The following is a 26,453-nucleotide window of genomic DNA, read 5'->3' as shown; positions in this document are numbered from 1 at the left end:
AAGATCCACCCTGTTTATCCAAGGGCTGAAACCCTCGATTCAGGGTGCCTACTGCAGGCTCTGCGAGCATCGACGTCGCGACGCCCGTCCTCCTTTGATAGGCGTCCACTAGTGGGAGTGGTCGCGACATGCGCGGTGCTCGGCACGCCGCCCACGGGACCAGATTCTCATTGGCGGGAGGCACGAAGGGGCCGACCCGCTGGTCGACTCGTCGGCTGTCGGTTCGTCGTGACGGTGGTGCCATCGTCGCCAATGGAACGCTGGTATCCGGCAGGGAACACTCGCCAGTGGCGGAGTCAGTGGTACCGAGCGCGGTGATTCAGCTGCGTCCGTGGTGGGGGCTGGAGGGGTGGTTCCCTAGGGATCGAGCGAGCGGTTCGCCGGGGACGCACGAGGTCGGCCGAACGACCGCCAGGCCGTTCCAGGTGCCGAGGAGAAAGCGAGAGAGAAGAGAAGGGAGCGGCGTGGCGGAGCCCGTGGGCCCGAGCGAGAGGGGGAGCCCGGCAAACGGGACAAAGAGAGAGGGCAAGGCTCGTAAACGCCGAAATCGGCCGAGTTGCTCCTCGGCGGGAGCCCAGTCCTTACTCTCAGTCCCGCTGTGAACGCAGGAACGAACACTACGGATGTTTCACCCTCCCTGTACAAACGGTGCGTTGGAGACGTTGACGTGAGTCGTGACACCGGCCGTCATCGTTGTCGGCGTCGTCGTGGTCATCCACCGGACGCCTCTAACCGACCCGGCGATCGTTTCCGAGAACTGGTGCTACGCGCGACTACGTTCGAGTATACGAAAACGGGTTCTCCGACGGGAAACGGTAATCGAAATTCCCGCAGCCAGTGAGGAAGTCCACAAAGAGGATAGAAACTTTGCCGAGTGAACACGCGTGATTTTCGAGCGAACCTTCGTCGGGGATCGAGGAACCTAAGTGAGCGGATCGCAGGTGTCCGTTCAAGGATACTTGTCCTGGGGCTAACGCAGGAATTTAGAACGCGTACGGACGGTGAACGTTTTAGCAGTGAACTCGAGCAGTGTCTTTGCTTAGAGACAGTGTCAGTCAGTGATTGCGAAGTGCGCGGCGTTTACCGTGCTGCAAACAGTCATCCCCTAACCTTGGGGCTGTCGCGCGAGAGAGACATGTCCGCGCGTCTGCGTGCCTGGTGATAATAACACTCTGGTAGAGTATATACCATAGTCGATCACGATGATGAACGCTTTCCTGGACGGTGTGTCCTCGCACCCTCACCACCTGGCCAACCTGGGTATTAAACTGTCGCCTGGTGGCGGTGGTGCTGCGGGAGGATCCACGGATGCCGGGGCTGGCGTTCAACCGGCGCCCGGCGAGGCACCGTCACAACAGCATCACCATTTTCACCCCCAAGGATACCCGCCTCATCATCCCCATCCAGCGTCGCACATGGCGCCGCACATGGGCCACCACATGAGCCATCATCCCGGGTACGCGGCTAGAGATTTCCTCCTACGACGGGAGCACGAGTTCAACGCGACAGCGAACCCTACCACCCCCGAGAGCGGATTGGGACTCTTCACCCCGTTGCACCACGATGGAACAGCGGCCACCATGCAACAGTTCCCTCATCATCCGAGCCAGCACCCGCTTGCCGCGAGTCACTATCCCGGACACTACCCCCAGGACTCTAGATTACCACCCCATCACCAATATCTTGGAGCACCGCACCTAACGCCAGCTTCCATCCACCACCAGCAGCATCCAGCAGTTAGCCATCCGAGCCACCACCCCCACGGCGCGTTCCTCAGGTACATGAGAAGCAACGGAGCCGCCAGTGGAGGTGGCAACGGTGGCGGCGTCGCCGGCGGACAACGCCAGGAGATGTCCTGTATGTGGGTTGATCAGGATGCCCCAGGTCCCGGAAGGAAGCTGTGCGGCAAACTCTTTAACTCCCTCCATGATATTGTGACGCACCTTACCGTAGAACACGTGGGCGGACCCGAGTGCACCACGCACGCGTGCTTCTGGCAAGGGTGCTCGCGGAACGGCAGGGCGTTCAAGGCCAAATACAAGCTCGTCAATCACATCAGGGTGCACACCGGCGAGAAACCGTTCCCGTGCCCGTTCCCTGGATGCGGCAAGGTGTTCGCTAGGTCCGAGAACCTTAAGATTCACAAGAGGACGCATACCGGTGAGTAACTATCCCTTTACGTTGAATAAGTCTGTGCTCGGAAGTTATGTCGAATCTGTGGATCCGTTTTCTTTTGTTTTGCGTCCGGTTTAGAGAATAGCGATAAGGTTTGTTGAACTACAGGTCGATAGTCATGGAAAATTTGGAGTTATGAATATATATTATTCCGTCGAGATAGCTTATATCGAGACGTAGAACGATGGAAGTTAGATTAGGGGTTGAATCGGTCTAGAACCAGGTTCATCTGTTGACAATGAATGAAAAGAATCCCAAGAATCAAGTCTTTAAAGGCTGCGTCTAGAAACATAGACACTAACCTAAACCTCCCGCAACGTCTGCCAGCTGCAAATCGATTCACAGTATCCTCCAAAGATCTCAGCCGAGCTCCAAAACCACAAACCATTCCACAACGACCTCGCGATCAGGTCCAAGACAACTCATAATCTCCCCGTCTCATCAACTTCTCCAGCGGCCGTCTCTCCAGCTCGCGATATCTTCTTTCAAGCAGCCAGCGAAGAATGCCGCAAGAATTCCCCCGAACTCGCGCCCGGTGCTCGTTTGAACCCTGTCACTCGCTGATCTGAATCAGCCCGCACCGGCCGCGTTTCCACGAACGAGCGAGTAACATCCGGAAACTTGGCCAGGCCCTGAACTATTCCTAGGACCCTCTAGCTTCAGGTATCCTCCCCGCCTTCTTCGGGACGGGCCGCGACGAATCCCGCGCTATGAATCATCGCGCCGTTAAATACCGTCCCGGGGCCCGGTCGCTCGATTAATTTCGGGCACGGTGACCCGCGCCAGCGCGCGCCAACCGTGAGGATCCCGGCCGAAGAGCAGCAATAATCCGCCGGGCCGAATTCGCTCGATTTCCGCGCGGCGTGGAGGGGTTGCTCGGGGGATGCATAAATAATAGGGCGCGGGGGAACGGTTGTCCACCGTCGCCGTGTTTCCCTTCCCCCTCCGCCGCTCTGCCCCCCCTCGCCCGGACGATCGGTGTCCCCGTGCGCGTCCTCCTTCCCGCGGGCCCCCGTCCAGTTTTCATCCACGAAACGCCCCCGGCGCCTCGAGCCGTTTCAATATAATGAACCGGCTGTTTACGATGACAAGAATTTTTCGGGGCGCAATTAAGAAATTACCGGGCCATATATCGTACCGTTTTATGCCCGCGTCCCCGTGGACAATGTATTCACGTGCTTATACGTGGAACGAGACTGGATCCAGCGAGGAAGGGAGAAACGGAGAGGAGAGGAGGAGTTTGAGGCCCAGCGGCGCGCGTTCCCGATCGACCGGGCCCCGACGGATAGACGCCAGGCGTCCGGGCCCGCGGAGATTCTACCGTTCGGGCACCGGTTGCTGGGGTTCCATCCCGCGGAGTCACTACTAATTTCACCGTGTAGTTTTATTGCCAGCTGTTCGGTCCTCGGTCGCGCGCGCAATCGAAAGAGGGGGAGGGTTCCTTTATTTTCTGGTCGCTTTTCAATTTCTCTTCCTACGGTTTTCGGTTGAAAGAGAACTCGGAGAACCGGAGATCGAGCTGGTTAGAGGGTTCAGTTTGACGAAAGAGGTTTCCTTAGTCCTTTGTAATCGGAATCTTTCTTCGTTAGGTGTATTCAATATTTCCTAATGAAACGTTAATGGTTCTTTTCGGAATACAAATGTAATACGCGAAGAGATGGAATTGTTATATTTCGTCATCTCATTTGAAACTGGATCGTACCAAGTGACTGTAACTTGCCTATCGACTGCACAGGGTTAGTTTCTCTTCGCATTTCAATTTCTACTGCTCCGTTTCTTTGATAAGACGGAATTTGAAAGACTAGAGATCGAGTTAGCTAAAGCGATTCAGTTTTAATGAAATAGAGGAATTTTGTCGCGTTTCTGTTCGATTTTCGATACTTCTTCCTTGGTTCCTGAGCGAAAATATAGGGAGGTTTTTTTATTTTCTATTTAATATTCAATTTCTATTCCCCATTTCTCCGTTGAAGAAGTCAAAGTGCTAGCTAGCGATCCTGCTAGAGCGATTCCGTTTTAACTGCGACCGTAAAAACGAGGGACGCGTAAATCCATTAGCGGCGTACATCTGTCGCTCTTTGCGCGTTCTCTCGCGGGGACGTTAAACGACAGTGTTTAGCGACGCGATGCAGCTCGCCGTTTCGATTTGCATTTCTATGGTTTCCCGCGCGCCGGTGCCCGGCACTCGAACGACAGAGAGCAGCGGAGAGATTGTACGGTTTCTGCTTTACAAGGTAGTTACACGGTAGATAGCGTCGCGGAAAATGGAGGCGACGTATCCGCCGGTGATCTATAGCCTCGGGTTTTAATAACGTCTGTAATCAATATAAATCAGCGGCCGCGAGAGGCATGGACGCGCTCGTTTCCTTCTTCTTCGCGATGATCTCTGGCCGGGGAACGCGATCTTGCATCGCGGATTCGAGCGCGGCCGACGGTTCCGGATCCTCCGCGTTTCCGTTCACACGGACCGTCATCCAGCCATCCTTTGTTATGTTAACGCCGGCCGCGAAAAATTCGCGAGCGTGTAGTAGTCTTTTTAAATTAAAACTCTCGTAAACCATAGGAGACGTTTCAAACGGTAATAGTAACAATTCATTCTTTCCTGTAACTTGATTATAAAAGAAACAAGGGGGAAGTGAAAATGGAAACAAGCTAAAAGATAATGGGTTACCAAGAGGAATAGAAAATCTCCATCATTGGTTGACGATTCGTTAACAACTGGATACCCGATTACTCATTTTTATAGTTTCTTTGACACAATTTGTTATATTTTCTTCCTCTATTAAGAAATTTAGTGATTGTTCTGTGTAATCAGTGAGTTTATAAGGGATGACGAGGTTTGTCGGATGTTGTTAGTTTCCAGATTGCTTCTTTACTTACTAGGAAATTGCTGAACGTTGAAAGAATCGCACGAGATGTTTATCAATATTTAAAAGCAGCGTATTATTCGAACGCGTAAATGATTTTATTGACAAAGTATTGAGGCCGGTGGTCGTCGACAGTCGAATCAATTAAAATCCATTTAGCAACGTGTCGGTGAACGAACGAGACCCTCTAGCAACCCCTTTCTGGATAAATTGGCGTTTTCAAAAAAGCGCTCCACGCACGGCTTGACGCATTGTTTCCGGGCGTTCCCCGTTCACGCGCCCGTACGCTCACGATGCCCCTTTATTGCCTCTCCTCTCTCCCACTTTCTCCGCCACCCTCTTTTCCAGCATTCCCGAGACGCACAATGGCGATTCGACAGGAATTCTTTGTTTTATTGGAAAGCCGAGGACAAATATTTTGGCTCGGCCGAATTAACCGGTGTTCAGTGACAGCCTACGTGCTCGAAAAATATGTCCCAACGTCCGTGCAAAATTCCTTGCCTCGTCGTTACATTAGAAATAAAATATAGACGAAACTTATATTGACTAATGAACTTGATAGACCTATGCTCCAATCATAAGTAATCGAAGAAAAATGGTCGATCTCTTATCAGAGAATAGATCCATACCACACTATGAAAACAAAGTTTAAACAGTTTCGAGTAAAATTTCGGAATTTCAGAATTCTTCATTAAATTACAGAATTTCTGTGATCTTCAAATATCCAAGTCCTCTAATTTAGCAACATTCTACGATATCTCTAATCAACCTCGAACCTTCTACTCTCGTCTCCCATCGTCGATTTTATCCTCGAATATTTGTGCTTCATACAACGAAGTACAAAACTGAACACACTCGTTCATTCCCAAAATGTCAGGCTCCGCACTGAAAGTGTTAATCCGCAGATGCGACCCGCCTGTAACGGCGTTAGCCATTAGGCATAAATTGATATGCATTATAAAGAGACCGGCCACCCTTCCCCCTCCGACAGAACACGAGGATGAGACGCATAGAAAAGAGAAGTGAAAGGAAAAAGAATCGGGAAGAACGGGAAGCTTGTAACACGTCCGGGCGATCGTCGCATGTGCGTCGCTCGCGCGACCCGTTGACGATTGGTCGGGATTGACAATGGTTTCACCCCACGGCCAGCGCCATTGGTCAGGATTTTCGGAGGGTTAGAGGCGCGGAGAATAAGGGGATGATACGGGATGAGTCGACGGGGGTTGTTGTGGAATAAGCGTTAAGTAGGGGCGAGCGGTGTCGGGAGGAAGACAGAGAAAGGGGAGCAGCGCGGGTAAATGGCTTCTCCGGTGGCGAAACCGACCGATTGAAAATTTTCCTCCCGCCGTTCGGTGTCGTTCAGCGTGAGAAACGCGACCGATAGTTTGTAATAAATAAGCTTCCACCCTCCATGGAAGCATACTTCTCTTTGGAGAGATAATTATTCCCGGTACACTCTTGTGTTTTCGACGAGAAACTTTCGTGTTCTAAATTCAAGCATTATACTTAACGTTTCGATATTCCGAATATAGTTTTTGCTAAAAATCGTGATAACATAGATTTTACGTGATAACTTGTGTTGTGCCAAAATTGCGGAGAGCGCGGAGGCGCTTCTGTTTATCAGTATCAATTATAGTTTTCTTACTATGTTTTTCAAGGAATAAATCAAAGTAAATTTATTCGAATAAAAGTTTTTTTTTGATATTCGTTTGTAATAAAACAATATTTCTGATCGTATTTTTGGTAAATATCCACAAAAGTTGTTTAGCATCCAAACGGTTAGATAGAGAGAAATTTAGGAAATAAAGTGAAAGTGTTGGCTAGCGTATGAAGATTTTAATAGAAATGCTATAGAAGTTGTATGTAAGAAATAATATGACAGATTATAAGACAAGACTTCCTGTAGGAAAGTTGTCAAGTCGTTGAATGGCGAAGTACGTTATAATGAATGATAGAGAGTGGAACAAATGAATCACGGGATATAGTGATTTAACAAGTATTGGATAGTAAATCATGGAAGATTACGTGTTTCGACGGGAAGAATGGTGGAAAAAGTAGAATATGGAGTGACACAGGAAGCGAAAGAAAGAAGGGGTCTGGAGGGGAAAAACGAGGAAACAGTGCCAGGAAGTGAGAGACGATATTTGCTCGGCGAGCCACCGCCAGGAAATCGACGACGATCGACAATGCCGTAAAGCTCCGGAGTCCGTTCCGGGGAACATTGTAAGTCTCCGGGTAACTAATGGCGGCGGGCAGTGCGATCGGAATCGAGATGCATGATCGGATTTATGCGAGACCAATATGGAGAGCCGTGGCATTATTGCGATAAGCCAGTGACGTCGACAGAAACACGGTGAAGCCGCGCTTGAAATCGGCTCTCCGCGTTCGAGGCTTACAAATTATTCCGTTGACAAAGTTTTTCCGTTTGTAACGCCGTTCATGTGCAATTGAGAGATATTTCAGAATTTGAAGATTTAGACTCGAAAATTCAGACGCGAAATTTCGAAAGCTCGGAAGTTTGATAATTAAGAGGTTTGAATAGTTGAAAGTTGAGAAATACGAGAATCCGAAAATTCTTACATTTGGAGGTTTGCGAATTTAGAAATGGAGAGATTTGGAGATTAGAATATTCGAAAATTTCAATATTTCGGAATTCCATAACTTGAATGTTTGTAAGTTTATAGTCTGCATCGCTTGAAATTTCGAAAGTTCGCGTCTCAGATGAGTAAATCGATTTTGAAGCATAAAAGAATACAATGATCGTCACGGTACACGAAATCAGTATCGCTCGCAAGATTGTCGTATCGACGACTTATCGAAATCTCTTCGTTGGGAAGATCGATCGAATGACAGAGCTCGCGCAGCTCGATCCGATCGAGGGCCACCGATTCGAAGATAAAACCGCGTCGAAGATGCGGCTCACTCGAACCGACGGACAACAACGCGCGCAATATTCCTCGCGGTCCCGGGCATGATCGATCGTCGAGTACCTTTAACGTCGCCACACGTTAAGTTTCGACACGCCCGGCCATTATGGAATTGTTCGATACTTTCAATTATCTCTTTCGTAAATCGACATCGCGAGGTCGCGGTGCTCGGTCAAACTGTTCCGCTTTTATCGGCCACGAAAGTTCGAAACGCCGGGTGAAGACTTTCTCAAACGAAAGTCCGGCCCAATTTACTATCCACCGTTAAATATTCATAACTCGGTTCTGTCGTTAAAACCGTCTATTCAATATTCAAAATCCAACTAGAATCATTAACATTTTTTCACGATGAAGTCAGCACTCTCAGAAACGTCAACAATAAACCTACATTATGAAGACGTACGCAACAATCAATTCAAAAAACAAAATTCCAATCTTCCTATACACTAATTAACCTCCAAAACAGTCGTCCAATTACTAAATACTTCTCAGCAATCTCAACATCTACATATCAAAACGAAGCTTAATAATATTCCTCCAACAGTTCCAAGACAATTAACCATTTCCCCTAGAATCACAGAAGCCACGATGCTTCTTGCTTGCAGTTGCTTGAAACAAAATCCATTAAAACACTCAATCTTCACCTTCTAAAAGCCAATTAACCCATCACGCTCCTATGTCGAGCGTGACTCGACATCAGTATTATACAGGTGTGATTCTTTGTCAAGATATTTTCCAAAGAAATTATTACTTTCAATATTATTAGTAAGAAGAATCCTTCACACAGGTCCCTACAAACTATTTTTTAAAATGCATTTTAAATAGAGTATCGCGATACAGAATTATCGAGGAAAAAATGTAAAAGAAATTCAGAGTGCGAAATTAAGAACCGTCGCGTTAGTATTAATCGACGGTTAATTAACCGTGACGATCGCTCCAGAAGATGAAGAAGAAAATCACGATTTTTCGTTGACGAGTAAGAGCTCCCGTATGAATTGTCACCGCGGGAAGCTGGAGTGGAAGAGCCCTAGGATAAGCCTGCGGGTCGATAAGGACGAGACGGGTCCTTCGCGCCTGCACCTCGAAAACCAGCCGCCAATAAAAAACCACCCCTGGTTCCTGTTTATGCCGCGGCTTTGTTATTTCACCGCCCACACCTTCATCGATCGCAGCCGGTCCGCTCATCTTCGGCGCGGAAACGCGCGTGTCCCCCCGCGGAATTGTGACAACGGCCACGTTCGAGTCCGCGTAATTTATTCCGCGGCTCGAAATAACCGCGTTGAAAATAATTAAACGGTCGGCCGAGTTTATACCCGGCCGTTCCGCGCTCCGAAAGCTGTCAGGTAAATTTCGCCGGCGGGAATGTTCCCGTGTAAACGGCGCGGTGTTCTCTCGCCTAGCTTCTACTATTTGGCAGGCGTTTCAGGATTCTCGGCGCTGCCATTTCGTAAAATATATTCGATCGGACGAATAAACGTCTGCCGTGGCAGTTATTTATACGCTGAACAGAGGAAAATATTGTTCAGGTTGCAGGGGATGGAATGGAACCGTGCTGTTTGTATCGACAACGCTGGCGTATTAACACTGTGGGACTTTGTCGGATCGTTCGATTTCTGGTGCATCGTTTGCAATTTGGGAACTGAGAGGATTTGTTGTTTCGGTGTTCGTTATTCATAAGGAACAGAACAGTCTTCATTAGTTGCCTTCGTTATTGACGAACCTCTGATTATAATCGAAGCGATTCGATCACGAGAAACTGATCTATAATCGGATTATTAACTACGTTTCAATATCTCTGTAATTAATACTACGCGATTAAGTTCTCTAGTAATCGTACTAATATCTAGATCGTTTTTCGTTGACGTGTGAATAAAGCAATCATCTAAGAAATGACGAAAGAAATTGTTTGAACAATACGCAAACTAACTTTCGAGTGATAGAAATCTCGATTGATGCACTCTTGGGGTTTCTGTGGAACAATTTTGAGAAGTCAACTCGACTGCTTGGTAGTTCTAGTGTTGAGAGGATAATTCTAAAGATTTTCAAGATTCGGAGATGTCTGATAATAAGGCGGAAGACACTTTGTGTCTGTTTGCTTCCTCCGCGCGATCGCAGGATTTGCAGATCCTGGTGGCGCGCGGTAGCCGGCCACTGGTAGTCGCGAGACGAGGTCATTAAAAGAGGATTCATGCCTTCGAAATCAGCGGCGCTCTGTTCTTGGTGCACCACGAGGGCCCTCGGGCCAGCCCCGGGACAGGGTATATTATTTGAAACTGATTTAGACTGAAAGATTTGTTGCAAAAGCAAGCTGCCGGGGCGAGAGCAGTGGGCTGGCACGTTGCCCCTGGCACTCTTTCGGACCATCGTAACCGTCCGGCGCGGCGTGCTCTCCTCTCGCCGTTCCGGAACGTGGTGGCTCGCCCTTCAACCTGTCGATGAATCCTGTCCACGATTGCGGCTCGAAAGTCGGACATCTATATCACGCCAATGGTGATCGAACGGCGGAATTAACCGTTGAACTCGAAACTACTCCGAAAATAACTGTTCGACCTTGTGCACTGTATATTGTTCTAGGATTTTATTTCTCTGGTTTCCATATCAATTATCTTCCTAGATTATTCCTAATCATCTTAATTCTAATTTTGATATCCACTTTTCTAGATTGAACTCTATGTATACATTGGATTATGTTCAGATAAATTGTACGAAGATCTTTCTAACGAAATATTTCTTAATTTTCCTGGTTGTTTAAGAACTACGGTGATCCTAAACAATGAGGATACATAAAAATTCCCAGTCCCGTTTCCACCGAAATCAAGCTGTTCGATCAAGTTCCATTGAAGCGCGGGAGGAAATTGTTAACGGGGGATGACGAGACGCGGCTACGCAACAATGTTAATCGTTTTCCAGGAGATAAACGACGAGCGGGAGAGGGAGATGCCTCGTTAATGAACACAGATCACAAGGAACGTCGTTCTCCCATCGGTTGAAGCCGGAAGCGGCTGTTGATACAGTTAATGGCGCGCGTCGGGCTTGATAGACAAGCAATGGCGATCGAAGCGAGAGGGAAACGACGACGACACCGTTCGCCGCGAGTCCCGCGAACCCGAGGCCTGATAATAGACGACCGCACGATTGGCTTCTACAAAAACAGAACCGGTTAATTATCGCGCGGATTCACACCCCGCCTCGGAGCAGCCGTTGCCTGCTACTCTCGGCCAGTCAGCTGAAAAAATAACGAGGCCACGCGTTTCCTCGCGCACCCCCGGCTTATCGATCACCGAGCTGCAGCGTTTCCTTTCGGTGTTTCATTGCTGGATGCTTCCGCGCCGGGAAACACCGCAATGGAATCTTTAATTAGCTCCGTGGAATAAAAGATCTACGGGTAATTAGGCTCCGGCACGTTCGTCGCAACAGCTGGGACATGTTTGAAAATTTGTAAGGGGTGAAATGAGATTTTTGGAGCAGTTGTAGGATGCTCGAGCGTGAAATTTGCATATTTGGAAGAGATGACAATTGAAATTTCTTTAGTCTATGAATAGAATACATTGTTTGAAATACTTTTGAACGGTAGACATGTTGAATTGCAATTTAGTAGTTAAAGGGATGAAAATTGAATTGAGAAAGTTTGCCTGGTATCATGCTGAAAATGCAGGTGTTAGGAATTTAATCGAAGGGATGAATGTTGAATTAACGGACGATTGATTTGCGGTAGCCTATTCGTTGACAAAGTTACGAACTTTCTAGTTTTCCCGCAAGTCACTTGACTATCCGCGATTACGATGCGCGTGGGGAGGACCTTGCATGGACGCGCGGTCAGGTCCCCGAGGCCATGCTGAATGAACGGGCCGCGAGACGGTGAACGTGACAAACAGGTTTCTCATTAACGCCGCGGTTTGACGAGGAGCCTTCGAAACCGCGCGACGCTAATTGCGAGCTAACGCGACACGCGGCTACCAGAGGTCCGACGCGGAAACATTAGACCCCCATATCGCGAGAGTTAATTGAAGAGAAAACGGACATGTCGATGCCTTTTCTTCTATCAATCGAACGGTACCTTTTTCTATCGATATTACGCGCGGAAATGTTTCGAACGATTAATTGGCGTATAATAACAAGTGAAACTCGTGAAAATTTCTAATTTAATTTCTATTATTCCACGTAATCACATTCCACATAATCACATTCTCATAAATTATTAATCATGAAATAAACTTGACGAATATAGTCGCGAAGAAAATCGTGTAGTACAGGGTTGAGGGAGCAACTGAAGACAATCGAGACTGCTCTTCGAATAGACACGAGAACAGATCCCGAAGAGGATCTGTTAATAATCAGGAATCTTTACAGCGCCGGCAGGAAGTATTATTTTACCGTGGCGGTGAGAAATCGACTGGAGTTCAGGCGAAAAGCGGATTAAATCTGGCTCGGAGCACGCGTAATCTGTTATCACGGGTGGTTTTCACCGACTGACGCAAATGCGTAGGTGCAACGGAGACGCGTCGGGAAACAACGCCGGGCACGGGGCGAACGGGGGCGGAAAAAGAAATCAAACATTTCTGGTTATCCTCCGCGGGATGGGCCGTTCGACAAGAAAATAACTCCGGATCTCTCCCTCCCGCTTTTTCTCGTCCCTCTCTGTTCCGTCCGATTCGATCGTTCGACGCGTTCGTGGCTGGCGCGGATTGTGGGCGCGCCGACTGCTCGGGAAATAGTGACGGAGAAATTAAACTTAAGCTGCTAAGTGACCGTGTGTTATTCTGTTTGCAACCGGCCGCGTTACCGTCCTCGAAAAAGTCTGCTCGCCGCTTGACGCCGATAATCGTCGGCCCGCTTCTGTTAACACGTGATATTTTTTTCTGTGGGCTGCTAGGATCGCCGGGAACTCGGCTATGCCAAAAATGAGAACGAAAGGTGATTTTCAAGGATATGTTCTTTGAAACTGCTGAACTAGATTTTCTACTTTCTTTCTAGTTTTTGTTGATGTTTTCTAACTTTGAGGGGTTGGGACTTTGAGGGGTTGGGACTTTGAGGGGTTGGGACTTTGAGGGGTTGGGACTTTGAGGGGTTAGAACTTTGAGAGGTTGGAACTTTGAGAGGTTGGAACTTTGAAGATTTGGAACTTAGAAGATTTGAAACTTTGAAGATTTGAAACTTTGAAGATTTGAAGCTTTGAAGATTTGAAGCTTTGAAGATTTGAAGCTTTAAAGATATGAAGCTTTGAAAATTTGAAACTTTGAAGATTTGAAGCTTCGAAACTTAAAAAACTTTTTACTTGAAACATTTGAAAATTCATGTTTCCTATTTAAAATTCCCACATTTCTTTTCACTCGTGCCATGCACTCACTGCCCTACATTACAACATAGACCGACATTCAGCTTCCTTTTTTATTCTCCATGTTCACTTTCCATACCATATTCCCATTGATTTCCGTTTCTCGAAATTCTTGCGGCGGGTAACCGAACACGGGGTAAATCACTCGGTTGCCACTGCTTGGCCGGTAGCCTCACGGAATAATGCGCTTCTCGCCGGGGCGCGCGCTGAAGACGTCCTCGCGGCACAATGACGATCATCGAGAAAATATCGAGTGTCCGTAACACTATACGTTTCGGTGCGGTTTAAATGCCAGCAGCATCGACGAGCCAAGGTAGGAAAGAGAGCGAGAGGGAGAGAGAGAGAGAGAGGAGGAGGAGAAAAAGGGAATCAGCGTGTCCGTGTGCACACAGGATTCCACTTGCCTGCCAAGGGGCGGGGAAGATCTTTACTCTCACTCTTTCTCCTGGACCACGCGCTTCTTTCGCGCGTACCCCATTGCCTCGAGGCATCAGGCATATCCGGGGATCATCCAGTCCGCGAGAACTTCCGAACTATTCCAACCAGGAGTGGAGAATAGGCGTATCGCTTACGCGAACAGTGTACAAAGCTTTTGTACCTTTTTTTTATCTCCTCCTTGTAGACACTCTTGTACAAAGGTGTACACTTCTTTCTCTCAGTGTCTCTTTTCTTATCTTCCCTCGCTCTCAATCTCTACTCTCTTATTTTCCCTCTGTATCAATCTCTTCTTTCGCATCTTCTCTCTCCCAGTCTCTCTTCTCTTTATCTGCTTTCTCAACTTCTCTCTCAATCTCAGCTTCCCCATCTTCCCTCGTTCCACGACGTCAGCGTACCCCGAAATCGGAGCATCTCGTCAACCACAGCGCACACCTCCAAGAGTAGGTGGATCGTTTTCGTTCTCGAAAGAGGCGCGTCGCTCCGCCTCTGTCCCGCGGTGCTTTCGTTTAGCCCCCGGTGCCGTCGGGGCATCATCGATCCACGATCGAAAGCGCGTCGTTTCATCGGGAATCGGGCGTCGATGGGTGTCAAAGGTCAACGTCAGACCCGTTCCCCCGTCATCGTGGTTTGTCACTGGCCAGCCGTTTTTCCCACACTGTGTTGCGTTCGTCAAATCTCCCCGGAGACGTGGAAGTGGAACAAGAAGAAAACGAAGCAGAAGAAGAAGAGGAAGGGTCGAGGCGGTTGTCTCCGTGGTCTGGTAGGAAAGGTCGAAAAAAGGAGGGAGAGGTAAATAAAAAAGAGGAACAGCGGCGAGAGTGGGGGAGCAGATACCGGGGAAAGAGAGTGAAAGGAGGAGCGAGGGAGAGGAGCGGAGAAAACAAAACGGAATTGCGGCCTAGCTGCGGTGGATGATTTAGGGGGCGAGGGTCGCGGGTCGAGACCGGGCTCTGGAATGCTGGACCCTCTTCTCTCCTCCTCTCGCGGACCACTCTCGTCGTCTTTCTCCCTCCCTCGCCTCCAACGGCGACCCTCCTACTCCTCGTTTCCCTCCGCGTTTGGAATCGCTGGCGGAGGAGGATAAAATGATAAGGGACAAGGATAACAGATAGGACATTTACATAGGTCGTTAGTGGCGGGCGCGCGCGGAGACCATTTCACGTGTGGGTACTCGGCCTCTCTCGATCTTCTTTTCCCTAGTATTCTGATACTCGCTGTTCCTCTTTCGTTGCTTTTGGCACGGATTTCAATGGTCTGCGACCTATATTTTGTGATGAAGGCGGGACCTCGATTAACTGGGTCGCTGGTCTCTTGCTCGTGTAGGATCTAATTGGGACATTGTATTCTGGAATATATGTCTACAATCGAATTTTCTGAACGTCTGAAAGATCTTTTTCTTAAGTTTTCATTTATCCGGTGTTCGCTGAATGGAAGCGGGTAATAGAGGTTCTACTGTAACTACTATACTGAAATTAATTAGGTATCTTGCAGAAGTGTCATACAATACAGTTTTTCTATTTGAGAGAAAACGAGCTTCTATAATCTATGTTATCGTACTCTCCTGGATTTTCCAATTGCGAATGATCGACGTTCGTTTTTGTGAAATTTCTCTCGAAAAAACGATCGAAATTCAAGGCGGCCGGCGCAGACTCGTCGCACACGAATTCCCGGTTCGCATCGCGACGCGGACCGTCAAGAACCGGAGTTCAGTAGAACAGGGATAATTCCCGTGAGACCAGGCGGCCAGGAATACCACGAATATATCGAGAAGGGCATCCGTGGAATGCCACGAATCTAGTTCGTAAAGAACACGCTTATCTAGATCGCAGCCGGGGACGAATTATTGCCGGGGGCCGGATCAATTATGTAAGTAGTCGACGCCGGGCATAATTTGTCGTCCGAACGGGCCATACGGGGTTTATCGTTTAATTAATTTCGCAACCGGATCGAACGATGTATCGAGCCTCACGAAATCTTTTTTTCTCGGCCATTCCGTCTGTAATGACGCTACGTGATTCAAATCTCGGGTTTAATCATCTAGACTCCTTATTTTCTCCAATCTCTGCGGCATCTTTCCGCTGCAATTACGAAGTCGATATATTTATATAACATTTTCTCAGCAGAAAATTGTTTCGAACCAGGTGAAAACAAAATGGGTATTCACAGTTCGCGCGGTCATCGATTAAATTCCAAGGGTTTGATCGAGGAAGACACTCGAAGAAGAGAAACCGAACCTGGTGCCTTCTGTCCCACGGGATCTCCGTGTAGGACTGACCTGCGGGTCTCGTCAAAAAACCGTAGGAACACCGGGACGTCAGGAGTCGAGGCTGCCCTCGACCGCCGCGTCGTATTCTAATTTAATTTCGTAACCCGACGCCGCGCGCCCCTCGGACGTAGAAATTATCAGGGACCGCATTCTAATTTTCTCGTACGAGATTCTGACACGATCCTTGACGCGAACGGTCGAAGGATCGTCCGTTTGGGTTCAAAGGATTGAGCAACGTACGGATTGAACACCGACGACTGCTCGAGCGTCGATTTTTTCGATGGGAGTCGAAGGAAAACGTTGATTCTTGAAATGATTTATACATATTACAGAACAAGCATCTAAATTGTCGAAGCAATCTCGGACAGTCTAAATTTTCCACTTGTCGCTAAGAAAATTCAATATTAATCTGTACCAAAAGCTGTCGCCAAAATTCGAGCGACACGGTCAAGTTGTTAGACGGTGTTTCGAAACTAATAATTGTTGAGCACGTGATAACGATCTAACGAGATCGTACACATGTTCGAGCGACACGGCACGGTGTTTGCTAGCCGCGTTGCGAGGATTTATGGCCCGTCGCCGCACAATGAGTAGAATGGGTTGTTAGCAAAGCGCAAGAATCAGTCGACGCCGCGTATAGATGCCGCAGATTGCGTATTGTTCGCGGCTAATTAGGATGCTTTGCCCGGAGAACGGCGAGGCGCGTTGCGCGGCGTGCCACGGGGATCGAAGCTCTCGCAGCTGGTTCGTGCGAAACTCGCGGGGGAATTGTGAAAGATACCGGGAACGGGAGCCGATGTGGGATGTCCCAACCGATTCCTGCGGGTACGCTTCGCTCGCGTTCCTTGGTGCTCGGGATTTTTTCGGAATCCATCGTGATGCCTGAATAAATTAGCTTTGATCGTGATTGTTGATGAATCAATTAGTTATCTAATTTTTCTGGATTGATCATTGCTTTTAATAGTTATTTGGCTACTTTTTTAATAGTTTTTAAAATGTTGCGTCGGTTTTTCATTCGTTTATATGTTTCTTTCTATTCCCGTTTTATAATTATTGCACTATACAATATTACTCAACACACGACGGATTTTTATGGATTACGAGATACAAAAATCTCAGATAGAAACCTCAAACGAATCACATTCAGTTTCCTTTTTTATTTCCCACATTCGTTTCATAATATATTTTTATTGATGAGAACGCGAATTTGCATGAAGTTTCGCGGTTCATTTATTCCGTGTTTATTACACTGTATGTTTGATGTTTTAATTCGATTATTTTAGAATTGCAAATTCGATTTACCTTTCCCTTCAGGCCACCGCGGTCGGATACCGCGCGAGGGTAGACGTAACAGTATAAGGAACAGCTTTCCATGTTTAAGATCACGGAAGCATCGATCACTCGGGGCAGTAAAAACACTTAAAGCGACTATCGAAAGACGGAGAGCGAAAAGTCTCGATAAATAAAATTCCAGCGTGAAACGACTGGCGGACACGCCAACGGCGTATCAACGACGGCGAGGCTCGTGTCGAACCTTACGCGAATAAATGAAAAGCCTGTGGGGAGGTTGTCACGAAACTTCCGTGTTCCTTGCCGGTGTCTCCTTTTTCTCGTAATTATCTCCTATTCGATCGAGCCATTCTTTTTATTTAATTAACCAACGCCTGACGTTCCATCGTCAACAATATTTTTCACACTTTAACCGCCCTTCCCGCTATATATTCGTGTCACAATTCCACGGTTTCGAAAAATGATTATCACGTAAATCAACTGTATTTAACATCCACGTTTCGTTAGTCAAAAACAGTTTCCCATCCACTATTCAAAAACGCTTAGCGCTCCGATCAGATAAGCATCCATCAAACAAAAAGAACAAAAAGCAACGAATCTCACGGTTGGTTTCCCGAGTGCTAAACGGTCGGAAAATCACCAGGATAATTAACTGCTAAATCAAGAACACCTTCGTATTCACGATAATATCGTGTAAACGACCATTTCCAAGAATAATTAATCCTCATTCGGAAGAAACAGACAGCAGGCAGATTGGATAACTCCGGGGAAACATGCTGAATAGCCCGATCCCATTTGGATTGTCAACTATTTATATTATCAATTGTTCCCGATGACACACTGAATCTTCCACAGAAGCCTACTTAACTATACTCTTCTCCTATACATTGACTTTATTAAATATATTCCCTTTTGTTAGGGTACTAACCTATTGCGTTCAAAAGACGTGTCACGCGCGTCAAGATTGCTTTTGTTCCAAAATTACCGATGACATCTTGACACATCGATAGTCTTGTCGCATTACATACTAGATTATTTTACAACGTACCACTCTACACGAAATGACGAATAAACAAGGTTAATGTACACACCCGCCTAAAGTAGAAAAAAGACAAAATTCTTCGCACGAGACTCTGCCGAATCTCTGAATTCATTTCCAGCGCGAGAAGTTAATGATATTCGTGATGTAACGATTCATTCGAAAACAAGTGCACCACCTCTTCCGACTAAGCGTATCCTAGTGAGAAAGAAACGAATCGCGCCGCGTCCGCGTTATATTTACGGAGAATCGTCCCGGGGCCCTATCTCTAATGGTTTCGATGCGGTCGGACGCGCGCGTACCTGTCCGGTCCGGTGCGTGTGCACGCGTGCACAGCTATCCCTCATGCGTTCTCTCGCGTGTTCGCCCCGCGCGTCGATGCACGCACACAAGTCGGCCCTATCATTGCCAACGTGCAGAGCACGGTGATGGCGAAGAAGGAAGGGGGTGGATCGGGCCCAGGGTGGGGGGGAGCAGGCCACGCACACGGCCAGCGCGCACGGGCGTGAATTATGCCTCGCGCGAGATGTCAAATTGCTCGCCATATCGTAAAATATACAACTCCTCGCGCTGTGGGAAACATTATGTTCTCTCTCTCCCCCCCACTGGCCCGCGACGGGCCCGAGGAGGGCCCCGTCGGACCGATCCTCTTCCTCTCCCCCATTCGTTCGACGATTGGGCCCCCTTTCCGCCACGGACCAGGGCCGGCCCGCGTCCTTCAACCCCCAGGCGCGACCCGAATCGTCGCAAAATTTTGCTTCGCGTTTATTAACACTAGAACTACCAGACGAGTCAAAATCATCAATTCCACGCTTCTTTTACAATTATTGTAAAGGTACAGACGCTTATTTAAGAAATGATTAGAGGAGATGATTTAGCAGTACCTAAACTGAAATATAAACTGATTGAAATCTTAATAAATTCACGCTTGTGACTTTTATAAAGACATTTTGCGAATACGATTTAAGTGCTCGGTAGTTCTAGTGTTAAGGAGGATAATGAAAGTTTATCATCGATTTTAGGATAAATGCAGCGTTAGGTAAATGCAGGATTGAAGGAAATGTTGCAGTGATTGCTTTGGAGGAATAATTGATCTATATGTGAATTCAAGTTTTTGGAAATATAATGAGAGAATTAGAACTGGGATATATGGTGGTATTTTATGAGTAATATTGTGAAAAGTTTGCACTCTTTCTCCAGTTTTTAAGAATTTTCCGTAATGATTGAACCATGGTAGAACAAAACGATGTTCTGACAGCGTTACGTAGTGATTATCCTATTACTCTGTACGGAATAACAAGGATCTACAGTCGTTAAGAGTAGATTCCTGACTATTTTCTAGAAATACTTTTGTTGGATTCCGGATTGAGGAATTTAAACGCAACTTGTTAGAGAGGCTCGAAGGTTTTTATTCGTAAGCGGTAAGTTCCGCACGCAAGTACGAACTACAGAGAACTGACTCGCTGGTTAAAAATGGTAATATATATACTACTGGAAATGGTCGGCATAAGGGTAGAGTGCAAAAGGGGCAAGATGAGTAATCGGGTACGGGAAGCTAGCTGGTTAGGAATTTGGAATCTATGAGTCAGGATGTTTTTCGCAGGATGATTTGTCGTGTTTGTCGCGGGGCGATACAATATCTAAGGTATCGGTAGGTTAGTCATGCAACACCTCCCCCCTTGTAGTCCAAAAATTATAATTTTTGGAGGAGGATCTTAATGATCTAGAATTATTAATTTAACTAATAATGCGATTTAAGAAAAGATATTGTAACTTACAATTAAATATTGGAGCCTACTCTAATTATGCAGAATCTTATATATATAAGCTTAAATTACATATTATAAAGATGAATGCGTTAACATGATATTACATATATATGTACTGAGGTAGTTTGATGATGAGGGATAAATGTGTTAATATAATATGATATTACATATATAAGTGTACAAATTTGATAACGAAAAGTTGACATGGACTGTCGTTACTAGCAATTGATGGTTACGAATAATTGTACGGGTTCTGTGATTACAAAGGGGTTGAACTTTTCCGCGTTCGTGGTCCAACCTTGGGTCGTAGATTGTATGAGTTGGTTCTGGATTGAGGCTGGTCAGTGGTCCTCTCCTCGCTGATGTTAGTAGGCGTTGTTTGTTCTTCGGAACATTGTACCCCTCCACGCCTTTCAAACAGGACCATGTCATTGGAATGGTCCCTGTGTTCGCTATGATTGCTTGCATCGAAGTTACAGTGAACAAAATTTTTAATTATTGGTGGCACAATTTCCCCTGTTCTGGGGCTCCTGGTGAAGCAGCAGAGGCGCTTGAGCAAGTTCCAACAGCCAAGCCAGCGACAGCAATTTCCAACGAGGATGAGGATTAGAATGGCAGCTACTACTCCTAGTGTTATCGTGTACCAACTAGTGTGGGTAACGATAAATGGCTCCTTCAGACGATGAGTTAGTAGTCCGTCGAGTTCACTGAGTTTTTTGCTGTTGAACTTTAATTCGTTTAAATCGATATTTGTAAGTTTTATAGGTTTCAAGGGTGCTGCCGCTTTATGGTGTAAATAATCTGTTGCTAGAATACAGCAGTCGTCTTCAGTTAAGTTGATTCGAGGAACGTAATGACTGATGTTTTTATTTACATAGCTTGTGGGTTCCAACGAATATATCATGGTATACCCCTTACAACCACTGTGTAACTGTATCAAACCAGTTTGTTTTAGAACAATGTCTTCCATGTGATCAGTGTTGCTCTCACCACAGATGATTGTCAGTGTGGTCGGCTTGTGTAGGGTATACAGCCACTGGTTGCTTCCGATGTAGTTCCATATCTCCATTTCGGCACTTATTGTTTTCGTCGTGCAGTCCTGTGGAATTTGCCTTACGTGCGGTGACAGCAGCAGGACCTCGCAGATGGACTCTTCTGTGGTTCTGGCTGAGTCTACGTTGCTACACACGTACTTCCCTTCCAGATATTCAACGCAGTCTCTCAAATCCGACAGGACGGCGAAGTTGGATTTTTGTTGGGAGAGGAGTAGGTACGGGTTTTGAGGTGTAATGAACGAGAAGACAGAGGTGTTATGATGTTGGATGGGTAGTGGAATCAGGTTGTACAGATCAAAATTTGTTCTTTTTACGAGTGGTAGTTTTATAACAAATACTACGAGTTCGTTTATCGTAATGCTGTGAAGTTTCATTAATTTGTATATCTTGGGTAAATTCTTGTAGGTCGGTGTGATTATTAACTCAAATTCACCTTTGTAATTAATCAGCTCTTCGCAAAGATCCTTTGGAGTTATTAAGAATGGAGAGATTATATTGTGATTTCCCAAGTTAATAGATTCTATGTTTTTATCAAAGTGATCTGAAACTTGAACGCATAGGGAAAGTAAGGTGGCCACTTGTTCCATAATAGTTGCTTCTAACGAGAGGTTTAATATGTAGTTATCTGTTTCTGACATATACTTATTAATTAGTTGCATATTGTTGTTCAAGGTGTCTTCTGTAAGTTTTAAAGATTGAATCGAATTATTAAGATTTTTTATAGTGCTCGAAACTATCTGTATCTGAGATTTTAATAGAGTTTGGGTTTGTCTATTATCGTTTAGTAAGGCTTTTATGCTATCGGAATAATATTTGGCGTCGTCAGCGTCTGGGGTGCCGATTAGCCAATTTAAAATGTAAGAAGCTCCATTGATTAATCCACGTCGTTTACGCTGCTTTACATCACGTCCTATTAATCCGTTAAGTATTTTTTTCTTGTCATCGATATTTTGTAATTCATTTTGAACAGACTGTAGGGTTTGCTCGCAAAGAGACTTTTGTTGTTTCGATACTACGACTTCTTTTAATAGTAGCTTACAAATTTCTTGTGATTTAGAAAAATGGAAATCTAAAAGAGCTTTCGCTTGAGATAGATAAGTCATATTGACGTATGTTATGAGGTGTAGTTCGGTGTTCGAGATTTTCGCTTCTCCTAACTTTCTATAAAAAATTCCACTCGTGTCAGTGAGGGGTGTATTGATGTACGGAGCTTCGGAGATGGTATTAGGAATTAGAGGAAGGAGTAGCAGTAGGATTGTCGAAATCATCTGGAACATAACGTTTAAGAAGGTTGGAGTGATAAGTAGTTCTTCTTTTTCCTATTTGAAGTTCTACTGTGTTGTTAGGATGTATTTGTGTGACCTTGAATGGACCCTTGAAATTGGGCGATAATTTTTTACTAAGTCCTACCTTGTTTCGTTTCTCGTATATACATACGAGATCATTGACTTTAAATTTTGTCGGGTTAATTTTTTTATCGTACTGTTCTTTACTCTTATTTTTGGAGTTAATTAGATTTTCCCTTGCTGTTTTGAAAGAAGTGTTTAATTTATTTTGTAATGAACGGATGTAGTCGTCATAGGTATAGTGGAATTCTGGTTCCTTCAGTATGGAAGAGGGTAGATATGCTTTTCGTCCAAAAAGAAGTTCGTATGGTGTTAGGTTAGTGGATCTGTGAATTGAAGTATTATAACTAAAGGTTGCGAATGAAATGTATTCGTCCCAGTCTGTTTGATTGGCTTTTATGTAGTGTTTTAAATAATCTTTTAGTGTTAAATGGTATCTTTCTAGACCTCCATTGGTTTGGGGGTGATATGGGCTGGTGCAGATATGTTTTGTTTTTAATAAATTTCCTAGGTCCCTTATTAATTCGGACATAAAATCTGGGCCTTGGTCTGTCAAGAAAGTTTGTGGTATTCCAAATTGGGTAAATATATTCATCAATGATTTTGCAATAGTTAAAGACTCATGATTTGGAATGGCTTTGGCAAAACAAAATTTTGTCAGATCGTCTTGTGCAGTAAGGATGAATCTATTCCCGTTCTCGGTGAGTGGTAATGGCCCTACAATATCTATGGCTAATTTCTCAAAAGGCTTTTCAGCTGTTGTAGTTATTTCCATAGGTTGCTTAATAGGCTTAAAATTTGTTTTGTTCATTTGACATGAGTGACACGACTGAATATACTTCCTTATGTCTGATTTTATAGATGGCCAAAAATATTGCTCCTTAATTCTTGCATAAGTTTTATTGAAGCCGTAGTGTCCCGCTAGTTTACTATCATGATTTTCTTTTAGGATCTTTTGTATTTCCTCTGGTGTTCGCGGATTAATTCTTTCAGATGGGAACAATCGGATTTCATTGTTAGGAAATATGAATTTTAGCATTTCACATAGTTGATCTAATTTGATATTACTATATTTCTTATGATTGGGAGGAATGAGAATGAATTTCTGAGTTTTTATTAACGATTTCAATTTCAAGAGGCACTCAAATATATTTTTATACTCTAGTCTATCAAAAGGTGAGTTCAGAGGATATAGAAAATAGAAAGTTTGCTTTTTATTTTGAACTTTAGACAATCCATTTAGTTCTGGTTTGAGATTTTCTATGCTAAATTTCGACTGTACGTAGTTTAAGTATTGATTGTTCTCATGAAGATCTTGGGACCAAAATACTGCTATAGGATCAGTAAGTGATGCTAGGGTTCCTCCTTCGAATTCATAAGATATAGGATTTTGATTCGTGTAATGATATTTGATAAAGTCGTTGTAGGATGGAACTTGTTGTGTACTTATATTTATCGAATTTTGAGTGACGAGTCGAGATAGAGCGTCTGCGTTTGAGTTGGAGGTGCCTGGTTTGTGTTTTATCGTATACTGGTATTCTTCTAATCTAAGCCGCCATCTGACTAATTTTGACGATGGATTTTTACAATTGAAAAGCCACTGGAGTGGACGATGATCGGTATAGATGATGAATTCTCTGCCGAATAAATAAGGTCGAAAGTGTTCTACGGAGTTGACAATTGCTAGTAGTTCCTTTTCTGTAGTCGAATAATTACGTTCCGAATTATTTAAAGTTCGTGAATAATAAGCGATTGGAAGATCTTGACCGTTGTTAATTTGAGAAAGTACCGCGCCTATACCGACGTTGGATGCATCTGTGGCAAGGATGAATTGTTTTGAAAAATCGGGGTATTGCAAGATCGGTTTACTGATTAGTTTTTCTTTTAAAGTTTCGACCGATTTTTCCTGTTCTTCACTCCAGACAAATGGCACGTCCTTTTTGAGTAACTGAGTTAGGGGTTTTGCTAACGTAGCGAAATTTGAAATAAATTTTCTATAGTACCCTATCATACCCAAGAACATTTTAACTTCTTTTTGGTTGCGCAGTTTTGAGATCTTTTGCAGGCTGTCTACTTTCTTTGGGTTCGGCTGTACACCCTTGTCGGAAATTAAGTGACCTAAATATTCGCATGACTTTTTTAAAAAATCGCATTTACTTGGTTGTAATTTTAAGTTATTTTCTCGAAGTCTAAGAAATACGTTTTTCAACTTGCGATTGTGATCATCTAAGTTAGATCCATAGATGACAAAATCATCTATATATACGAAGCATTGTGTACTATTTAAACCCGTTAGAACGTTGTTCATGACCCTTTGAAAGTGGGCCGGGGCATTCTTAAGACCAAAGGGCATTCGAGTAAACTCATAATGCCCATTTGGCGTTGAAAACGCTGTTTTTTGACTATCTCTAGGATCTATTGGAATCTGATGAAATCCATTTGATAGATCTAGAATGCTAAAATACTGTGCGTGTCCTAGTTGATCAAGAATGTCCTCGATGTTTGGTAGTGGGTAGGCGTCGCCTATCGTTTTTTCATTGAGCTTTCGATAATCTATTACTATTCGCCACCTTTTTCCTCCGGCTGAATCTGGTTTTTTGGGGACAACCCAGAGTGGGCTGGACCAAGGACTGGTAGATGGTTTAATGATGCCATGATCTAACATTTTCTCAATCTGCTTGTCTACCTCGTTCTTATGGATTTGAGGGTACCGGTAAAGTTTTGCATGTATAGGTATTTCATTGGTTGTGGGAATCGTGTGAGGGTCTACTGTCGCTCGACTTAATAGGTCCGTCGGTAAATGGAATATGTCATGAAATTTAGTGCAGATTTCCTTGATGGATTGGGCCTCTTCCGCATTTAGGTGATCCAGTCGTAAATTCTCATTTAATGCTCGTAATCTGGTTTCAGTGAAATTTGATTCTTGATTTGCGGCTAAACTATAAATAAAGGAATGACTGGGAATTGGCTCGATAAAAAATTTAGGCATATCGATCACTTGTGATTTACAAGAAGTGTTAATTATTGTTGTCAAGGCAGTACCATCATCGCGTACCCGAACAATCGAATGAGGTATTAGGAGAGAGTCGTCGTTATTTAATTTGCGCGCAGTTATCGTCCCCGTTTGTAGTTGCTGGGGGTTTAATATCCTTATTGGAATTACCGTTTCGGTTCGAGCATTAATTCTAATTATATCAATGGATTTCTGAAGAGTGTTTTGACATAAGGGTATAGGAAGTGGTATATTTCTTAGCGACATGGTCATTTTTAAGTAATCAATTGCTGCTTTGTGAGTTTTTAGGAAGTCGTGACCTACCAAGCCATCGAAAGGGATGTTATTGGGGGAATCAATTACTTGGAATTTTCCACAAATTTTCCTGCCCTTAATGTTTAAAGAAAGTTCGGTTTCTCCCAGAGTTTGAATAGAAACGTTTGGCGCGATCCCGTTTAATATAGTAGAATTATCGTTATTAACATCATATCTAGATATACTGTGTGCTTTGATTAGAGAAATGGCAGCACCCGTGTCAACAAGAAATTTTAGGAGTTTATCGGGGCTGTTAGAATTGTCTGATTCGAAGAGTATGGCTAATTGGTCGTTATTAGGTAGGAACGAACTCGAAGAATTTATCGTGTACTCATGAGATTGAATTCTGTCGTCGCTTCTTCCACCAAATTCGGGGGTTTCGGTGGATAATATGCCTGACGAAAATTTCCAGTTTGAGAGTTTCCTGACACGGTATTATGTAACTCGGTCGTATTCGGTATATCTATATTGGAAGTGAGTGGGTTTTGTTGTTGATACCTAACATCTCGCGAGTGATTATTAAGAGAATTTGGATTCTGTTGGTAAGTACGAAAATTGCTAGAATTTGGTTGGTTTCGATATGTGTAGGAATTATTAGGATTTGGTCGATGAAGATATGAGTTATTAGAATTTGGATATTGT

The 26,453-nt window shown here is 44.9% G+C and overlaps 1 protein-coding gene across 1 annotated transcript in view; it reads left to right on the top strand.

Annotated features, from left to right (window-relative positions):
* The first annotated feature begins 583 nt into the window (after window positions 1-583).
* Window positions 584-26,453, top strand: part of LOC116431899 (uncharacterized) — a 44,221-nt gene continuing 18,351 nt past the window's right edge. The window contains exon 1 of the mRNA XM_031987973.2: window positions 584-2,160. Coding sequence (XP_031843833.1) covers window positions 1,203-2,160 — 958 coding nt within the window. The 5' untranslated portion in view covers window positions 584-1,202. The remainder of the gene's footprint in view (window positions 2,161-26,453) is intronic.

The sequence above is a fragment of the Nomia melanderi genome, chromosome 12 (genome assembly GCF_051020985.1).
Source record: "Nomia melanderi isolate GNS246 chromosome 12, iyNomMela1, whole genome shotgun sequence".
NCBI lineage: Eukaryota > Metazoa > Arthropoda > Insecta > Hymenoptera > Halictidae > Nomia > Nomia melanderi.
The sequence above is the reverse complement of the archived record's forward strand: the minus strand, read 5'-3'. Positions and strand labels throughout refer to the sequence as shown.